The sequence below is a fragment of the Aspergillus terreus genome, genomic scaffold, assembly GCF_000149615.1.
Source record: "Aspergillus terreus NIH2624 scaffold_7 genomic scaffold, whole genome shotgun sequence".
In the NCBI taxonomy this organism is placed as follows: Eukaryota; Fungi; Ascomycota; class Eurotiomycetes; order Eurotiales; family Aspergillaceae; genus Aspergillus; species Aspergillus terreus.
The window spans coordinates 134,887-153,878 of NT_165930.1; the positions used below are offsets into that span (position 1 = coordinate 134,887).

At 51.3% G+C, this 18,992-nt stretch overlaps 8 protein-coding genes across 8 annotated transcripts; 3 read left to right on the top strand and 5 right to left on the bottom strand.

Annotated features, from left to right (window-relative positions):
- Positions 1-919: 919 nt before the first annotated feature.
- Positions 920-3,313, top strand: ATEG_04981 (transcription factor domain-containing protein; the record flags this gene model as incomplete). Its single annotated transcript, XM_001214159.1, has 2 exons — positions 920-1,122; positions 1,171-3,313. 2 exons carry the CDS (start codon positions 920-922, stop codon positions 3,311-3,313), a joined length of 2,346 nt encoding a protein of 781 aa, XP_001214159.1.
- Positions 3,314-4,417: 1,104 nt separating this feature from the next.
- On the top strand, positions 4,418-4,998 carry ATEG_04982 (putative GPI anchored cell wall protein; the record flags this gene model as incomplete). Its single annotated transcript, XM_001214160.1, has 2 exons — positions 4,418-4,934; positions 4,994-4,998. The coding sequence occupies 2 exons, from the start codon at positions 4,418-4,420 to the stop codon at positions 4,996-4,998; spliced, it is 522 nt and encodes a 173-aa protein (XP_001214160.1).
- A 271-nt stretch (positions 4,999-5,269) lies between these two features.
- Positions 5,270-6,019, bottom strand: ATEG_04983 (O-methyltransferase; the record flags this gene model as incomplete). The annotated part of the gene is made up of 2 exons (XM_001214161.1): positions 5,270-5,478; positions 5,545-6,019. 2 exons carry the CDS (start codon positions 6,017-6,019, stop codon positions 5,270-5,272), a joined length of 684 nt encoding a protein of 227 aa, XP_001214161.1.
- A 422-nt stretch (positions 6,020-6,441) lies between these two features.
- Positions 6,442-7,250, top strand: ATEG_04984 (sugar O-acetyltransferase; the record flags this gene model as incomplete). Its single annotated transcript, XM_001214162.1, has 3 exons — positions 6,442-6,548; positions 6,597-6,833; positions 6,881-7,250. The coding sequence occupies 3 exons, from the start codon at positions 6,442-6,444 to the stop codon at positions 7,248-7,250; spliced, it is 714 nt and encodes a 237-aa protein (XP_001214162.1).
- A 600-nt stretch (positions 7,251-7,850) lies between these two features.
- Positions 7,851-10,298, bottom strand: ATEG_04985 (uncharacterized protein; the record flags this gene model as incomplete). The annotated part of the gene is made up of 3 exons (XM_001214163.1): positions 7,851-9,220; positions 9,629-9,689; positions 9,732-10,298. The coding sequence occupies 3 exons, from the start codon at positions 10,296-10,298 to the stop codon at positions 7,851-7,853; spliced, it is 1,998 nt and encodes a 665-aa protein (XP_001214163.1).
- Positions 10,299-10,713: 415 nt separating this feature from the next.
- ATEG_04986 (ankyrin repeat and protein kinase domain-containing protein) lies at positions 10,714-13,229 on the bottom strand (the record flags this gene model as incomplete). Its single annotated transcript, XM_001214164.1, has 2 exons — positions 10,714-12,567; positions 12,636-13,229. 2 exons carry the CDS (start codon positions 13,227-13,229, stop codon positions 10,714-10,716), a joined length of 2,448 nt encoding a protein of 815 aa, XP_001214164.1.
- A 555-nt stretch (positions 13,230-13,784) lies between these two features.
- Positions 13,785-15,204, bottom strand: ATEG_04987 (uncharacterized protein; the record flags this gene model as incomplete). The annotated part of the gene is made up of 2 exons (XM_001214165.1): positions 13,785-14,515; positions 14,907-15,204. The coding sequence occupies 2 exons, from the start codon at positions 15,202-15,204 to the stop codon at positions 13,785-13,787; spliced, it is 1,029 nt and encodes a 342-aa protein (XP_001214165.1).
- A 360-nt stretch (positions 15,205-15,564) lies between these two features.
- On the bottom strand, positions 15,565-18,206 carry ATEG_04988 (uncharacterized protein; the record flags this gene model as incomplete). Its single annotated transcript, XM_001214166.1, has 13 exons — positions 15,565-15,596; positions 15,802-15,850; positions 15,897-15,936; positions 16,044-16,170; positions 16,223-16,489; positions 16,537-16,678; positions 16,741-17,158; positions 17,212-17,312; positions 17,367-17,428; positions 17,481-17,575; positions 17,627-17,749; positions 17,804-18,076; positions 18,163-18,206. The coding sequence occupies 13 exons, from the start codon at positions 18,204-18,206 to the stop codon at positions 15,565-15,567; spliced, it is 1,773 nt and encodes a 590-aa protein (XP_001214166.1).
- Between the last annotated feature and the right edge of the window lie 786 nt (positions 18,207-18,992).

An 18,992-nucleotide genomic window follows, 5' to 3' on the forward strand; every position in this document is an offset into this window, starting at 1 on the left:
CTATCATGGCTTTATGCGAGGCGGGATTTCGCTATGACTCGGAGGTGCCGAAAAATGGGCCCGGTTTTGGCGAATTTGGAGAAGAGATCCACGAGCTTGTATACACATGCGTTCCCCATTTTGGAGTGACTGTTGATGTCGACGACTTGATTGACACGAACACAGGTTATTGAGGGCTCACATTGATGGTGGGCATCGTTCACAGTAGTAACCTCTTTAATCCAAAGTTGTAGCCTATGTCTACAACGTTGTTCTGTTCTTTATCTTGCCTTGCGCACTCAAGAGGAAATTTGGGGAACTTTTCCATCTTCCCCACTGGGACAATTTGTCATTAGTAATATTTTGTTTCTCCAATTCGGAGAATGGTGAGTCATCAATTCTTCGCTGAACTTCTGAAGATGATGCAAGCATGATAGATTCAAGCCAAAGAACAGGAAAATTACAACAGAGTATGCATACTTGTATGCTTTCAAGATTGTATCTTCTAGAAATTTCCAACTGAAATTGTCAATCAGTTCTTATGAGAAAGAATGTGTAGTGCTGCTCTCGTGCGGTGGAGATATATCTTCCCCCACTTATACACAAGATCCCTTCACAAGATACAAGATGATTGTTCGAATAAACTGGAATTCTGCATAACATGGCCAAACATAGCAACTGAGTATTGTATATCAAGTTGACAACACTCAACTTCCTTGTATCTAGATGCCCACGCAATGGTACACTCTTCACATCGAGCCCTACTTTGTACTATCCCGCCGGGAAACAGCCGGAAATACTTGGCGCCCGATCGGCATGCTTCCGGCCATCTTCTCAATCTTCTCATTCGGCGGCCAACATTATTATCCTCGGAGATGCTGCCACCAGATGCACACGTCCCTACGGTCCTTGATATCAGACCGATAGTAGCAGCAGGAACATGTCGCGATGGTCAGAGCTGCTAGGACGTTCCAATGTCAGCGATGCTCTCGAACATTCGCGAGACTGGAGCATTTGCAACGTCATGATCGATCCCGTGCGTTTATCCGGATATATCGTATGCGATCCTAGAACTGACGCTGTCCCAGATACCAAGGAGAAGCCATTCGTGTGCGATAAATGTCCCAAGTCATTCACACGCAAGTATGTTGCTCCTTCTCGCCAAAGAGTCCAGCACCTAATCAATTCAAGGGATCTCCTGGCCCGTCATGAACGTCTCGCACATAACGCCCAATCAGGCGATGTAGCCCAGCCATCTAGCTCGCCGCCGTCATCTCATCTCGGAATGGATGGATTGAACATGCTAGCCTCAGCTATCACGGACTACTCCTCAGCCGGCCCCGCCACTACAGCCCAGGATGAACAGCAGATACGTGCTGGAAGCCAGCCGTTCACTCCGCATCTGACCCCTACAGTGTCAACATCGCCTCATCCAGGATCCCAGGCACAGGCTGGGTTCACCGAACCGTTCAGTGCGTTTGGCCCATCCGCCACCTACGACGGTGACGATTTCACCTCGTTTCTGGATAGCATCCCCCTGCCCAGTCATCCGTTCTCTCCAACATACCAGCCTTTGCCTTTGTTCCCTGCATTCCATTTCGATACACAGCCAGTTTATGACCACTCTCCTGCGAGAGAAGGCGTCCCAGATCACGTGGCAGCCCCCTCCAGCTCTGTCCTTCCTCGACATGGGACTCAACTACCGTCTCTCCAACCGGAGGAAACCCACACCGCCCACAAGGGACGCCAGCCCAGAAGTTCAATATCTGTCACGACGCAGTGCAGAGATCGAATCGTGGCTGCGTTGCTGGACTACGCTAATGTGATACCCGACCCGTTTGTCCCCTCCAGACATGCGCTATCAAGGTGTCTCACTGGTTATCTCACCGGCTTCCATGACCATTACCCTTTCAAACATATTCCCACCCTCAACGTTGATACCCTGCCTCTTCACCTCTTTCTATCCATGGCTGCACTAGGAGCCCAGTATTGCCGTGAGCCAGATACAAGCCTGAGCCTCTACCACGTTGCCAGAGTCGTGACGATGGAACATATCCGCCGGGAATTCCAGTGGACGATGAATAAAGCAGACCCCAGCGCCAACAAATCCAGAAATGGCCCTTCCGACTCCGAGGACCAGGACATCATGGAAACTGTACAAGCATTGCTGCTGCTTACATCGGTTTCAGGTTGGTTTGAGCATAAACCACCGTATTCCGAAGCTTTGTATATGCGGAGCTTCATGGAAACCCTACTGAGGAAAAAGGGTCTCAATACCCTCCCAACCCAAGACGGCTCCTGGGACAGCTGGATACGGAGCGAGGAACGAAAACGCACCACTCTGGTGGTTTTTTGTTTCTTCAACATCCACACCATTGTGTTTGACCTGCCGCCAATGATTCTGACAGAAGAAATCGCCCTGAACCTACCCTGCACCGAGAAAGAGTGGCAGGCGACCAGCGCAGAGCAATGGATGGCAGAAAGAACCCCAGGCAAAGTTGAACCGAAACTGCAGGACGCGCTCTGCTCGCTCTTCACCCACGGACCCAGCAGCAAGGGACGTCTGGACAGTTTCTCGTCGATGGGCGGATATGTCTTAATCCATGCCATTCTCCAGAATATCTGGCTGATTCAGAAAACCTACCGACTCCCGGGCCTGAACCGCAACAGCCTGTCCGCCGCGGAGATAACCTCCTTAGAACAAGCGCTCGAGCATTGGTGCCAGTGCTGGGAGCACAATCAGGAGTCCTCCATCGATCCGTTCAACCCACACGGACCCCTATCCTTTACATCGACAGCTCTCCTCCGCCTGGCCTATATCCGCCTAAACGCTGACTTTAGCTCTGCCCGACGCCTCCAAACCTGGAAACCCGACCAGATCGCCCGGTCCTTGAAGGAAAACCTCTCCGTCCAACGGAGTGACCGTCTGACGAGGGCGGCACTGCATTGCGCACACGCGCTCAGCACACCCATCAAGCTCGGGATCAATTTCGTGGCCCATACGCACGTGGCCTCATGGTCGAACCAGTACGCCCTGTGTTCGTTGGAATGCGCTGTACTCCTTGCAAAGTGGCTGGAGGTAGCGACTGTGTCCAACCCAGAGCCTCCACTCACGGAGCAAGAAAGCAAGCTCCTAGAGTTTGTGATTGAGATGGTTATGGAGACTCAGCATGTGGTATCCAGGGACTGGCTGTTGGCGAATAACACTCGGCTTAGCGCTATTGTCACGCGACTGTGGGCTCGTCTGTTCACGGCGGATTATATCTGGGAGCTTGTCAATCTGATCGGACGGTCATTGAAGAGTTATGCCGATATACTCGAGATGAATGACTGATATTTTGCCTGGGACTGAAGCAACAAGGAGCTGCTTCGGAGGAATCAAAACGAGATAACTATGCGATGAAAGCTAGCATATAATAATGTACTCCGTAGCCCAACACACAAAAGCAGGGCACAGCTTTACCCAGATCTGTTCCATGTCTCGTATAGATGTGGGTACAGTTGCAGGGTCCACTGGGGCCTATTTTTCACGCAAGTCCAAACATTGAAATATTTGGTGCACCAAGGAGAGCTAAGGATCCAGCACAATAATAGGTACTCCGTAACTAAGGTATTATTATTGTTACACCGACTCGTGGGTTGTTTCTGATTAGACTTTATCGTGAGATGGAACTTTCGGCACGAACAGACGCTAAAGTGTTAGCGCAGGGTCTAGCCTCTGAAGGATCTGGGGCCTGACCTGCTAATTTCTGGGCTCGTTCGGGTCCCAAGGCTCCCGCGGGTGCCTGGAGCAGCAGTTTCGGAGAGTAACTTTTATCCGTGGACTCCCAAAGCCCTAGGGCTGATGGAAAATATCTCGCCTTCACTATAGCATCCTTGGATCCCTCATGATGCGTAGGGAAGCCCAACTTCGTCTTGGGCACCCCGGCTTATGTTACTGCATACGGGGTAAATTAAACAATCCTGCAAGTCGATATTTCCATACTATTGGCTGTTCTCTGCCATGGATTTCGACTAAGCGAAATATTGGAGTACGGTGGCTTGGTCCTCTTCGAGACTGGGGCGTCCGTTGGTAGCTCGGAGCAAACGTGCAGGGCTGAACTCACCAATAGGGCTCAGTTATCGCCGTCTATGCCAGTAGAGCCCCGTTATTTCCATTATTTGAATGGGAACTAAGTGGCTACTCTGCCGTAATAGTATTAGGCTGCACAGCCCAGGTGTACACCGTACCTAGTACGGGGTAGTATCGGAAGGATTAGAGCGTTCCACCACAGAGCCGCAGGGTCAGGAGATAGCGGACTGGACTGCGCCTCAGAGGTTCCTATAAGACGGAAAAATCCTGCTCTGTTGGCCAAATTTAGAAGACATCCTCATACTGCCTCCTTCTGCCATCCTTCCTCTCCATCCTCGGAACAGCAAACAACGCCCATCCAACACAATGCGGTTCACAATCAAGTCGTTACTCCTGGCCGGCAGCCTCATCACCACTGTCGCTGCGGAGACCACCGAGATCCAAATGTTCTATCCCGAAGGAGAGGTCACCTTCGCCCCGCACTCCCTCCAAGCCAGCATCATCAATGCCAACGCCGACGCTACCACCTACCAGGTCAAGTGCGTCGATGACTCGGACGTTTGCGACCTCGCTGTTCCCGCGACTGTCACCCAAGGCCCGTCCGCGTTCACGATGAACGCCGTGGTCGTAACGGGGACCCTCGGAGTCAAGGGAACGGGAACCGTGCAGGAGGCTTGCCAAATCACCTCTTCGACCCAGGGCGCTTCCTGCTCCATCAGTCTTGGCCTGGAGTTTAACACGTTGGGCATCTCGACCTCGACTTCGTGGACGACTGCAACTTCCATCAAGGGCGACGATATCACCTACCGTGCGATACCGGTCACCGCTGGTGTTAACAAGCTCAACTCTCCTCAGGCCACTGAATCGCCCGGCGTTGCTGCGAGTGTACAGTATGGAGGAGCTGCTGCTGCCGCTGTCATTGCCGCTATCGGTATGCTCTAGGATAAGGAGGAAATGGGTATTGTGGGACTGCATTCAAAGTGGGTGTTTTTGTTTGACTGATATCCGTGGGAGGGGATGACGCCTGTTTTATACAAGTATGTTAATGACTGCCATATACCATGGCTATATAATGCAACCCAAACGACGAAGTATATTGATTGCAATTGGGTGCACCTATTGAACGCGATAGTGATCGCTTATACGCATTGGGCTTCGACAATCGTCATCACCGAGGTACATGTGCTGTCTCGACCCAACCATAACAGACAATGACGCCTACTTCTGCGGCAGATAGACACTCATCTCCAATCCGTTGCTATACGGCAGAGTGAGATTGGTAAATCCACTATCAGGCGCCCTCAGGTAATCCAGCAGCTCCTTGTAGTTCACCCCGCTCTTGATGGTATTGTCGGCGATCACGACCGCCCCGTGGCGCATCTTGGGCTGGATAAGCTTGAGCGTAGGGAGCGCCATCGGAGTCCAGACTGGACGAGCGTTAGTTCTTCGGTCAGTAGCCATGTGGCTTCATTCGTATTCTGGTGGACACATACTATCCAGCAACAAGAGATCAACATTCTCCACATTGTCCCGAAGGGTCTCTCTGAGGTCGCCCTCACGCAGATCGATGAACTTGGTCACCGTTTCGCCACACTCGCGCCAATGCTCTCGCGCCTTGGCCGCCTTGGACGGCTCATATTCAGTGCCTATGACGGTGCCGGTTCCTCCTGTAGCGTCTACGTTGGCCGCTACCGCCAGCGCCAGGTAGATCGTGCTCACTCCGTAGGAGGTGCCTGCTTCGACAATGGTCTTGGCGTTGATTGAGCGACACAGTTGATAGATGAACTGGCATTTGTCTTGGTCCAGCGCAATGAACTTGTCGCGCATCACGTCGTCGAAGTTGTCCGAACGAAAGGCATCGCTGGGCAGGGCGGATTCCTGGGCGGTCGATTCGGCGTGGAGTCGATTGAGAAGCGCATGGATGTGGGAGGGGACGTTCTGGAGGGGGTTAGGAGATATATGAGACATTTTGAAGGTATATCAGTAGAGCAACGAGGGTTTATTGTCGGATTGATAAGGAAGGGAATAGATGTGAATAGCTTGGCTTTTTAAGAACAAGAATGAGTCATAGTTGATAGTTACTATTACGCGACAGGATCGAGATGACCAATAGATGAATCACTGCATTGCACTATAGAAGACCTGATATAGCTATACGAGATCACTGCCTCCGGCCATGTTTCCTCACATTTAGAACCATTGAGTATTGACATTTCTTACCAATGTTATGGGTTTCCCTTTCGGGTGTTGCCGAGGTCCTTGACTATCTGGGATTAGCGTCTGCCGGGAGATCTTCGGGATATTTATCAATCAACATCACCATGATTGTTATTACACCCATCTACCATAGATACGTTATTCCTTCATCGTAGAGTCGCCCACCAGCAACCATGTCCGTTGCAGCAGCAGAGAAATGCCCTGAGATTATCGAAATCGCCCGCAGTCTGAATCATGTCCCGATGTGCGAGGACTATGAGCGCATGATCTCGGGCATGATGTACGATATCCTCGCCCATCACTCGCAATACCCAGTCTGACCGTCCAGGTACAATCCGCTGTTGCCCCGGCTTCAGGAGGCCCGACACCGTGCTCGCGGAGTCGCACAAGACTACAACAATCTCGACGCCAAATCTGTGTCGTACGACAAAATATACGACACGCGAATGGAATTGTTGAAGAATATTGTCGGCAGAGTCGGTTCAGGGACCTTTGTCGAGCCGCCATTCCTGCCAGACTACGGCTGCAACATTTCAATCGGCAAGGATTGTTTCATCAACTTCAAGTGAGTTCCCGCTTAACCATTGCCTGACCCGAGATTGATCCTAGTAGCTTCACCGCTCTTGACACGAGTCTGATTATCATCGGTGACCGGGTCCAATTCGGCCCCAACGTGGGGATCTTCACGGCAGGCCACGATGTCAGCATCTTGTCGCGGCGAAAATTTGTCGAATTTGGCCATCCCGTCCGAATTGGTGATGATTGCTGGATTGGGGGGAACGTCACCATTCTCCCGGGTGTGACGATCGGAGAAGGATGCACTATTGGAGCTGGGTCTGTCGTGACCAAGGATATCCCTCCTTTTTCGGTGGCTGTAGGGAGCCCTTGTCGGGTGAAGAGGACCATTCCCTCTGCCGAGGAGGAAGAAAAGGATCCGAATAACCCTTATCGCAATCTCACTCGTGCTGATCGAGAGGAGTAGATTAGAGCCGTGGTATTGAGAACTCTGCTCGGCTTTCCTTCCATATACATGCCATCCATTAAATGATAGCAGCAATTACAGATATACTCTCTGGCTCTCACAAACATGACTAGTCCTAGTTCTCACAGGCAACGGTTTTCTGCGTCCCCTGCTTACGCATTTTCGGCATTTTCAAAGCGGCCGTGGCTGGTACGTTTGGCATTGCCCACTTCATCTGTACGGCAGCGTCCTTTTCCTGGATCGCATGTAGTTGAGCGATCGTAGCATCGGACACTTGCGCATTCTCCGCATCAAGAATTGGCTGCAGCCGCATCGCATGCCCTGTCTTCCAAAGGAGGAGGACTGGAAGGCAGAAATACACAAGGATGCATACCACCTCTAGACCCGTACACGCTATCAACCTGTTGTGGTACAAAGGCGTATCCTTATCTGGAAATGTCTGTACTGCCCTTCAACGACAGGCAAAGCTGTAACGTAGCTTTCAACCGATCCGCCGCTTGATCTTTTAATACTTACTGCTCCACTGGTATGAAGACGTGCATTTATTCAGGGATCCGACCCGTATAATTCGCCTTTCGTAGAAGCAATGGTGAAAACCATTCATAAATTCAGGATAGTTCCGAGTACATCCCCAATATCTACACCCACTGTGCCCAACAGAGCCTCCAAAGATCCAGAATCAGATAACGGAACAGGGCTCTTGGACATCTTGCACTCGTGCTCTACTGGGACACCCTCAAGTCTGTCCTCCAGCCATGGAATAGCCGCCAGAAACCCATCAACGCCCAGTAAGAAATGATTATGGGTGGTGACTTCTCGTAAATCCACCGTCGCTCCCTCTGCGCAGTACTGAGACACAAGCGCCTCCGTATCATTTAGAGGACTGTCAGCGTCCAAGACCCCCTTGTATATTAAGAGCGGCATTGTGGGCGTGTGCTTCCCCATATCATTTGCTGCCTCAATCCTGCGCAGCAGGGGATGATTCGGCAGCTGGGGGTCCTTGAAATAGCTGAATACGTCGTTGTGTGCAAACTCGACCAGATATTCAAGCAAGCACTGATCACCCGCCTTCATAAACTTCTCTCTTTTCTTCGCGTCATCAACGAGACCTTCTCTAATCAACGACGCAACCTCGGGGTACTCATTCGCAAGCCCATGCATGGCCGCGACAAGCAGTCCGGCCGACGCCTTCTTGTTAACCCGGTTAGGAATAGTCGGCGTCCGCCATACCGTGCCCCCCAGCGCAGTTCCGGAGATTTTCAGCTCTGGAGCATACAGAGGCTGCAGTTCCGCCGCGAGACCCGTCGCCAGACTTCCACCAGAGTATCCCCACATGGCGATCGCGGCGGAGGATGAGACGTTCGTGAAGCTAGTAGACGACAGCACAGCCCGTATACCGTCAAGTACAGCGTATCCGGCTTTGACGTTTGCCATGTACGCCGCATTGGGGCCTTCGAAATCAGGTATCGCAACGATCCACCCCTTCGCCAGTGCTTCTGTGGACATGAGAAACTGGAGTTTTGTCATTTTGTCCATCAGTATGTCCTCCTTGAGGTGTTTTCGTATCGCATACGAGGGGGCGCATCTGGTGGCGGCCGAGTCCATGGCAAACTGGTATGAGAGTATCTTCGTGCCGTTGGCATTCTCAGGCACCAGGACTGTGGTCAGTGTGGCCGTGGCTTTGCCGAAGCTGTCGGTCGTCCGGTAGAGGATCTGATACGCGTGGGACGGCTTATCGTCTCCACCCAGTTTTGCGACCGGATATGGCACTTCGCGATGGGACAGGATTGTACCAGGCTTCGCGTGTTGGTATCCGGTAGGTGGCGTGTAGAAGGGATCCTTGCTTGGGGGGATCGGGGCTTCATCTTCTTTAGGTGCTGATGATAGCCCACAAGCAACGTATAATGATAATTGGATGGTGACTAGGGATAGTATCCTCATGGCGGAGGCGTTAAGCGTCGTCTGTGCGACTGGAAGATAAATCGCGGTGCGATAATGGCAAAGCAGAATAATTCGATCCGATGCCCTGTAGGGGCCCAAGGGCACCTGCGACGCAAGGGGGTCGATGCATCAAGGGCTGGTCTGTATCTGCAGATCCATACTTAGCCTTCGGATCGAAGCATGTAGGTTTAATATCGTGTCTAAGCAATGTTCGACAATGGCATGCTGCGGTCTCCTTCATTAGTAGACCAGTTCGATTCGCGCAAGCAGTTGATATTCGTAGTAGGATACATACATGAATAGTGGGTAGACATTCAGCTAGATATACACGATGCATCGACAAGGATTTCAAACATAAACGATAAAGATGATTCATGCTCCATCATCACACTCTATATCAGAGAGCATTTCCAACCGCATGTCATCCAGAAACCCACACATGATCGAGCGAAGCTCCGCATAAGACTGTTGAAATTCCTGGCTTTGAATTCCATAGCTCTGCTCTTTGAGTTCATATTGTATCGATTTCAAATCCCTTACATGGGATCGTAGGGGGCCCAAGTTCCAGCTCAGCAGCTCCAACATCCCTGTGGGCGTTTTGCAGAGACTCAACAAGAGAGGAATATTGACCCCAATCTCCATGCATAGATGTTGCAGGCGACAACTGGGCCGGTCAGACAGCAGACGTGCTAGCATGGCTATACGGTCCTGAAAACCTAGGAGGTGCTCCACGGTCGATTGACTGTGTATGTATTGCGGGGTGCCCTGCATGGAAATGCATAGTTTCATGGAGTGAACGTAGCGGAGAGTCGATGGAACCGGTGCATATGGGGGAACGAGCTGCCCGCAGAAGAGAATGTATTTGGTGTCAAGCACCACTTCGTACTGCGTTGAGCCGTACCATTCCTGCACGACTTCATTGTAGATCAGACGACTGGTACGCAGGAGCGCTGGACAGCAGCGACCACCATCCCGTCGAAGAACAATATGTTTCGACCGCCCCCGGATCAGGTTGAAGTTGCGGATGGAGATGTTAGGGATGAGATAGCGGTATATTGCCAAGCGCACCTCGGCGGGGAAATCCAGAAACCGAAGAGTTCCGGGCATTGATACAGCCATGGGTCTGGCGTTATAGGAAGATTGACTAGTCGACTAGGCGCAGATAGTTGGCGACCTGGAGGCAGACTGAGGGGGCTGGCTGCGTTGTGTCAACCGTGAAGTCAACGGGTACAGGTAAGCTACTACGGCTATCAAGGCGGGGTCGCATTGTTCCACCACTGGATTCTTTACCATGGGAACCACGAGCTTCCAAGCAAGAAATAGAAGAAGATGGTATTCTAGCGCTCCGGGGTATTTCTAAACAATGAATCTCCCTCCTCTACCAAAGTAGAACAAAGAATCGGATATCAGACACGTCCTGGCCTATATATATAAAAGCATGGGTATGGCTCATGATGATAGTATAACCATCATACACTAGGAGACAGGAAACATGTAATAAGAAACCACTGACCGAGCGTGGTCATCGCAAAAACGAACTCATCCTCCGGGATCTCCTTCGAGAGCCTTGATGATCCTGCTGTTGAGCCCACCGCACGGCCTCCGCCATGTCTGTCCGTAGAGACCTCGGGATAGCAATACCTTCCATTGAGGCTCCCAGCTGGATCAGTCGCCTAAACAACCTCGGGTTCTGTTCATCGACAGTCAAAGAGAGTGGCGTCACGCCTTGAACATCGCCCTGATTTACGTCGGCTTTCCCATCATTAATCAGAGCTCCGAATCTCTCCCACCAGCTGTCTCTATCGGCGTAGTTCTTGATGAGAGTTAGCAGTGGCATCTCTCCGTTCGATCCTTTTCGAGGAACATCAGCGCCGTTGAATTTTTTTGCGACTAAGATTCGGATAATGTCTGCGCCAGTCTCGCTGTACGTAGCGTAATGGAGACATGTCAATCCGACCTCGGAGTAAGTCGTACAATCGGCCCCTCTGTCCAAGAGCGTTTGGAAAATTATTATATCCCCATTGCGCGCAGCGGTCATAATGGGAGTGATGCCATGCTGGGACACGGCATTGACACATGCGCCGGCATTCAGGAGGAGATTGACTATACGCAGGTTTCCTTGTTTCACCGCGAGCCCAAGCGGTGTGTTGCCTTTACTGTCCCGCTTCTCTATGTTGACGCCTTGTCGATATCGAAGCAGCTGATCCACCCCCTCCGGGAAGTCATGGTTGATTGCGTGGATTAGTGGCCTGTCATTCCTGACATTTCTCTCGACGTCAACATGACCGTTTAGGATCACCTGCACCCCTGCTTCGTGGTGATTCTCAATCTCGCTGACAAGATGCTCCGGCGAAGACGTGAAGCAAGATCGCAAATTAGAGCCGGAAGACTGGGGCCACGATGGCGGATCGGAAACGGACGAGCGAGGCGGCAACGTCGAACTGCCTGAAGTATGCACCGATATCGAGTCGTCTCGTGGGCGAAGTACAAGGCTCAATTGCTGCAGGCCTTGCAGTTCAAATGCAACCTCGCTGGCCGTTGGTCGCTCCTCCTTGTCGATCTTCAGCATCTTCAGCAGGATTTTCCGACAGCCTTCCTTGAATCCCTCACTGTACTCTTCACATCGATTGGGAAGCCCGTTGATCCACTCTTCAATATGAGGGTTCAGGATACGGGGCTCTCCTCGGTTGAAGTAATCATCCACGTAGTTCGATACCCCGTCAGCGGCTTTACCACGACGTTCATCTAACCTACGGAGTCCCTGGATTCCGTCTAGCTTAAAAGCAAGTATGCGAACCAAGATACATCCGAAAGACCAGATGTCGCTTCGCCGGCCTGATGCAGTCCGTTGAAACACCTCAGGAGCCTGGTAGGCCCCTTCCACCCACACCTGCTGGTTGTCGGTCTGAGTGACGAACTCTTCCATGGGGATCGGCCGTTCCTGGGAGTTGATGACGGAAAGACCAAAGTCTGTAATCTTCCATTTTCCGACCCGAGGGAAATCCAGGGAATCGCGATCGAGAAAGACGAGGATGTTGGCGGGCTTCAGGTCTCGATGGCAAAAGCGACGCGGGTGCTCGCCCTGGAGATGGTCGTGCAAGATATCCAATGCCCCGGCCAGCTTGGCAGCTTCCTGCATCAGTTCCGCCATGGTGAAATCATCTGGGGGGAGGTGGCCACCATTCAGGAACTTCTCCAGGTCCATGTCGGCGACGGGCGACAGGATATGGAACTCGTCTCCGACCGTCACTGTTGAGAGGTGAAGCGCCACGCGGTCATGCTGGGAAAGGCTACTCCGGATCTCATTGAGAATTCGAATCTCGCGATGGAAATCCCCCCTGGATTGGAAGACCTTTCTAGCCACGACAAGGTTGGTCTATCCGATATAGTCAGTTAACTGATCCCGCAAGCGTGTGGTAGGCCGATAGTACAGCCGCATCCTACCTGGGAGAAAACGCCCTTCGATATTAAGAAATGGCTTTTCGGGATCTCCTCCTTCGTGACATGTCCAAATCCTCCCCTACCGAGGATCTCAGAGCCCGTTTCGAGAAAGGGGAGCCTCCATTCTTTGGATCGGATCAGGTTGGCTCCCTTTTCGATGTCAATCGGGCAGAAGGTATATTGGGCGTTCAGAAATTTCACTCCAGCTCTTCGACCGAGAAAGTTATCCTGCTGCAAGACAGCCAAGGTGTATTGGGGGATATGCAAATCCGTGCGATCGCGTCTTCCGGCCCTATCTGTATGCGCGACGAAGATCTCATTGAAGCGAGGCCATTCACCCCACTCAATATACATAAGAATAGAGATTGTTTGAAGGAACTCCCGCTGGATAAGCGGAATGCTTGTTCGGTCTACCCCTGGCTTTAGATACTGCACGAATTCCTCGAGTCGTTCGGTCGTCCATATCTCCACGAGGCGCTGACGGGGGACAAAGGTCTCCAACGGGATATGTGGTTTCTCGATCGCATCGTCTAACAGGTTCTGTATGGTCATCTGAAAGGATACCGATCGCCGACGAGTGGTCGAGAAGGGAAACATGTTTTCCGTGGAGCGTTGGACGACGAACGAGGGATATTTGTTGGTTGACCACACAACGCTACGTGCACTTTGTCTATGGATTATTATCAGCGTGTTTGTGCCGTGGCCAGCCCAAGTTCATTGGCAAGCGGAAATACGAGCAGTATCGTACCATGTTCGGCTGTATTGAGGTCCATGAGGATCTCATGCGGGACGGGTATCCCAGGCGGCGTTCTATTGTCTGAGCGAGAAAGACGATAACGAAGCAGACAGAGTGACGAGCGAAATGCGACAATCCAGCGAGGCTTATGCAACGTCATCCTTTGAGCGGTTTCTCGGATTATATACCCAGTGATACGGGCAGGCCATAGCCACCGCTAACAGCCCGCTTGCCCCATGGGGTTGGCCAAAGACGGATGAACGAGGACTAGACGAGGGGCTAAGTGCACTAATTACGCACTGCTGGGACACTGTATCAGCTAATTAGCCTGCGTTGACTTGTGCACGGAAGACACGTATCCGTGTATTGTGCTCTTGGTATTTCTGACGTTGGATTCAGATTCGGTCTTCATCTAGTTATAGCTCTGGATTACGCAACATGCATATCGTCTTCACGATACCCTCCCCTCCATATTGACTCAAATCCATTTCAACAGGCTGTCCGACATCACGAAACCCGCACTTCTGGTACAGCGCATGCCCTGCAGGGGTTGCTTCAAGCCATGCTGACAGTCCAAGGCGATTGGCCTCTTCGACGCCAGCCATGACCAGCGCCTTGCCAACACCTTTTCGCTGATACGAGGGCCGCGTCACGAGGATTTGGAGGACTAGAGACGAATGAGCATCTCGGTTCCAAGGCGTGAATCGAATATAAGTCATGGCAGAGACATCCTTACCAGCAGCAGGTTTCTCCGTGATCCATTGCTTCCTCATCGCATTTATGGCAATTCGCATATCCCGCCAGAGCGCAGGACTGATTGAATTCTTGGGGACTCTCTTCACTCGCTCCTCGGCTGCCTTTGCGGCGGCCATGTGAGTCGCTGCGTCGGTATGGAAACTCCACCAGGACCAGCCCACGATTTCGCCGGTTGCATCGTCGATCGCCTTGGTTATTCGGGCGGTTGAGTCCGTTTGGAATATCTTCTGGATGTCACCGATGAATGCCGGTGGATCGGGCGGACCGTACATGAGTTTCATTAGCACATTATCTGCGAATGCTTCGTCATGTACCTGCTGAAGACTCGGCAGATCCTCCAGCGATATGGGAGCCAACGAAATTCCTTGTCCCTGGGTCATATCGGTGCAATCTGTCGTGGTGATTCTATACTTCCTTTCACTGGAATTCGTACGGAGGGAGAACGAGGGGCGACCGTGGGTTTTATAATCTCACGCTCTATCGTATATGGCGGTCCGTTCCGCATCAACAGATCCCTTTCCGAGAATAACCATGCTCAGGCTACCGCATTTATGGAAGAACCGTAGAATACCAGTGAGTCACTCTTGGATAAGCGCTATCCATTAACATTGTCCCATCCTATGAAATACATGTCCAACACTTATGTTGATCAACGAAACTCCCAGCAAACAGCTCGCAGAATTTCCTTGATCCAGGTCGACTATATGCACCAAGCCCATCTCAAGTACAAGGTTTCAACACCTCGCAAGACCTAGTCGGGTGAGCAGTGACAAGATACATACCCTCTGGCTCTTGGCACGCCTCCCAGTTCAGAATGTGGCCCTCGAGAGTAAGCTTTGCAACTTCCCACGCCGGTCCAGGGGCACAAGTAGCCGGTACGATGAGGAAGAAATCACCGACTTGAGGACCAGGCTTGGACATCGCATACTTCTGTCTGGATTGGTACATCTTCACCTCGGAGCGGGATTCGAGACATCGCAGGAAATGCTGGAGGAGGTTTCGCGTTACGTGGCACTGGCCCGGGAAGGGCCACACAAAGTGATACTCATGTTCGCTCGGGGGTTTGGTCATACCGGACATGGATGCCCTGGTGGGAAGCTTTGCTGACTCTGAGGTAGGTACCAGTTCGTTGCGTAGTGGGAAATTGATACCATGAGAATTGAATTCTTCAGATAATATTTATGTCAAGGTAGGAATTCACCTGATGGCAATGCTCCACGTGAGAGATGTATATGAAGCCCTTGTTGCGCCCCGCATATTGCCTGCGCAAGGTGAAAGACCGAATGCACAATAAACATTCTTCTTCATTCATGCCTTGGTGAATAGCACGACCATTGTGGCTGTAGCTGGGAAGAGCAAATCGCGACCACAAAGGGGCCCATTACACAGACACCGGTACGTCTTCACTGAGAGGGAATTTTTATTCAAGCCTTTGCATGTTCAACTGCTTGCAGTCGAAGCCAAGCAGGGAACTGTCCAAACAGACACAATATTAATTTCCTAGTTACACATGATTCGTTGCCATCTGGAAACTGTCATTCCCCTCCGATTCACTTTTTCGTCGGTGGTATAAATTGGTAACGCCAGATATATGCTGAGATATGTGGTTCGAAGTCTTGTCGCTGACTACAGTTCTCGTTAGCGACTCAGCAGAAGGAGTATAGGTCCAGAGCTTACAGATGGCATCCATGTCTTCCAGACTAACTCGAGCCGTACCACTTGGTACCTAACAGGATTAGTACCACTGCAATGATCGTAGGTGGGAATCTTACCAGAAAAAAGACAAGGATAAAGGCCAGTGCGTTCAGTCCACTAAGGCGATGTTAGAAATATGTATCATTTGCAGACCTTGCGTTACCTGAGATCTTTGACAAGACCAGTGTCGTGCAGTCACAAGCCAGGCAATGGGTAGCACCTACGTAAACAAAAACAGAAGATTGGACTGGCCATTGTGTGGCCCAAAAGCATCGGTCAAAGCTGGCACAAAGAGAACCAACAAACCAAGACCGAGGAAGTTCACCATGACGCTAAAGCTCATTCCGACTTCTATTTGCGATTTGTTAGTTTATCTGGGAGACACATGGGGACTATACTTCACCTCGAAAAGCCAAAGGAAAAACTTCGGCGCTGAATGTGAATGGCACTGGTCCGGCCCCTATCCCGTAGAATAGAGTGAAAATGACAATTGCGAAAGGCGCAACAAGGCCAATCTTAACATGATCGTTCTGGATGCGGAAGAACCCTGCGATGGCTGCCAGCGTAAAGAACATACCACCAAGAGAGATCAGAAGCAGGAGTCTCCGGCCACGCCAATCAATGAATCGATATGCAGGAATGGTGAAGAGAAAATTTGCTAGCCCAAAGCCTGTCTTTATCAGTTGTGTATCTCCGCCATGTGCGCTCGTTACTCACCGAAATTCAGCCAGACTACTTTGGTATTCTCCAACGGGTTGTTGCACTTTGGTGAGTTCGGGGTCTCGCATTCGACGTTTGCCCCATTTTCATGAGCCAAGCTTCCAAATAAGGTCGACGAGTAGAAAGATAGAACGTTAATCTGCGGCTTATGGTTAGAGATGGGTTGATAATGATAACCTCCAAAGGCCCTGGGACACTTACGCCACAGAGCTGTTGGGAAGCCATAACCAAAAATGCAGCCAGACAAGCTCTTCGATTCCTGGGGAGTACAAAAAGAGCCCACACGCGCTGCGGGAAGCTTTTGGACCTGACTTCTTCCTGGTACAGCTCTCCTTTCCACCATTCATGTGCGGATCTGCCCTGGAGAGACGCTGTTTCCACCTGGAGCTGGCTATGTATGTAGTAGAGATCCCTGGCAGCCTGAATATCTGTCCCTCGTAGATGACGGAGACTTGTAAATGCCCCTGCATAATCACCTTGTCGTATGAGGAATCGCGGCGACTCCGGACACAGGAAAACAAGAAACAGTAGAATCAGGGCAGGAATGGCCGCCGTTCCTAGCAGCACCCTCCAGTTTTGGTCGACAACCCAGACGCAGGCAAATCCCACAAATATGCCACTGTATACGTGAGTTGCTTGTTTATAGGCATATTGGGGGACGTGGAGACTCACAATGTATCGAATACTTGCCACATCATCAAGAGGCGGCCTCGGAGATGATCTACAGCCGCCTCTGCTGCGAAGACGGGGGCAATGGAAGCTTTCGCACCGATCTAGATAAAAGCCTTTCGTCAGTCGTATTTCGTGTAGGCCTGTTTGCTACTTACTCCGATTCCGAGAATCAAACGACAGGCAAGGAGCGCTTGCCATGACTCACATCGCGCTGATCCTAGACGATATTAGCAGCCGATTTCGCTGGCGCAAGCGGTGTGGTATCTCACCTATAACGCAGGCTGCGCAGACGATGGCGGATAACAAGAGCGCCGGTCGTCGACCGTATCGTCCCTCCTGCAAAGGGTCGCTCAACCATGTACCTCTGTTGGGGTCAGCTTGCCAAATTGTGCTCTAGCCAGAGACAAGTCCCTACATGATACTCCCAGAGATCCAGGGCGCAGCATCGATCAACCCAGGAATATAATTCCAGTTTTCTATACCCCATTCGAGCTTCCAGCCGGGTGAGCTTGCATTGATTGTCGACTGTTGCCAGCCCCTTTAACGCGGTTAGCAAGATGTGTAGGATACGAGGAGAGTTTCATGAGCTTACTGAATAATGGCAGCACAAGCAGTGGTTAGAATAGTCACTTTGAGGTCCTTTGTCTGCTGTAGGAAGCCCGCTTTATGCTCAAATCTAATAGCTTTTTGTTCCGCATGTGGCAGTTCCGCAAGGTTCTTTGGATCTTGTGCGACCAGGGCTCCTTTCACGAGCACCTCGACTTCAACAACATCGGCCAATCCTTTGGGTCGTTGTCGCTCGTAGAATTGGCGCACATCGTCTTCCAGTTCGTCAGGTGTTCGGCCCCGCAGGGGGTTGGGCAAGCTACAGAAACATTATCAGAGACCCGGGTTCATTCTGTTTCGCATTTACTAGGGTACTGCAGTTGAGCACCAGGCCAGATCACTTACCGCCTCTCTGTATTGGATCTGTGACGCCCCGTCATAGTCTCCATGAGAAGTAAGAGATCGATTTGAACCACGTTATATGCAAGGGGGAATAAAGAATGCAACTAACACCAGACAGGCTGAAGGAACTGATGTCGTGCGCATACGTAAACTCCGTTATTCGTTTTCCTTAGAATCTAAGTTGGTTGGAACCATGTAGTTGGTCACACCCAGAGAGATGGACATTATCTCGTGGTCCTTAGTCCCATTAATCTTCCGGCTCAACGAACCCCGGCTGCGCCAGTCACGGAGGACGGAGCTGAGGCTGAAAATGGCCGTCGCTTCGGAGAGAAGGGCGCAATCCTTTACTTGCAGCGGCTTCGTATTATCGATTTGTCATTGGATTAATTGACACTACATGTAAGGGCTTGTATTTGGGGCCAGGGTCTTCCCCGCTTTACGATGGTAGCCTCGTCTCCAGGGTGCCAACCATGTGTGCTGTGGAGAACTGGACAGTGTCTTTGCGACATAGCACTTTCAGGACTGGGAGGAATACTATGCGCTGATCTGAATATATCATATGCATCTCGACTCCGATATGTTTGTTGGTATGGTTGTCGGCATGGCTATCCAGAGCTCCGCAAGCCATGGGACGACAGCTGCTGTGCGCAAAGACCCGTGCCATCCCATCAAAAGCAAACATCTCCGGATGTCTCTCAGCTACCAAAGTACGATGCTCAAGGAGGAACCAAACTCCTCATTTGGCTGCTTAATGCGAACCGTTTGTCGTTCATGATCTCTATCTCTCCATCTCGCCAGAAGGAACTATCTCATGGTCCGCTCCAGGAAACACT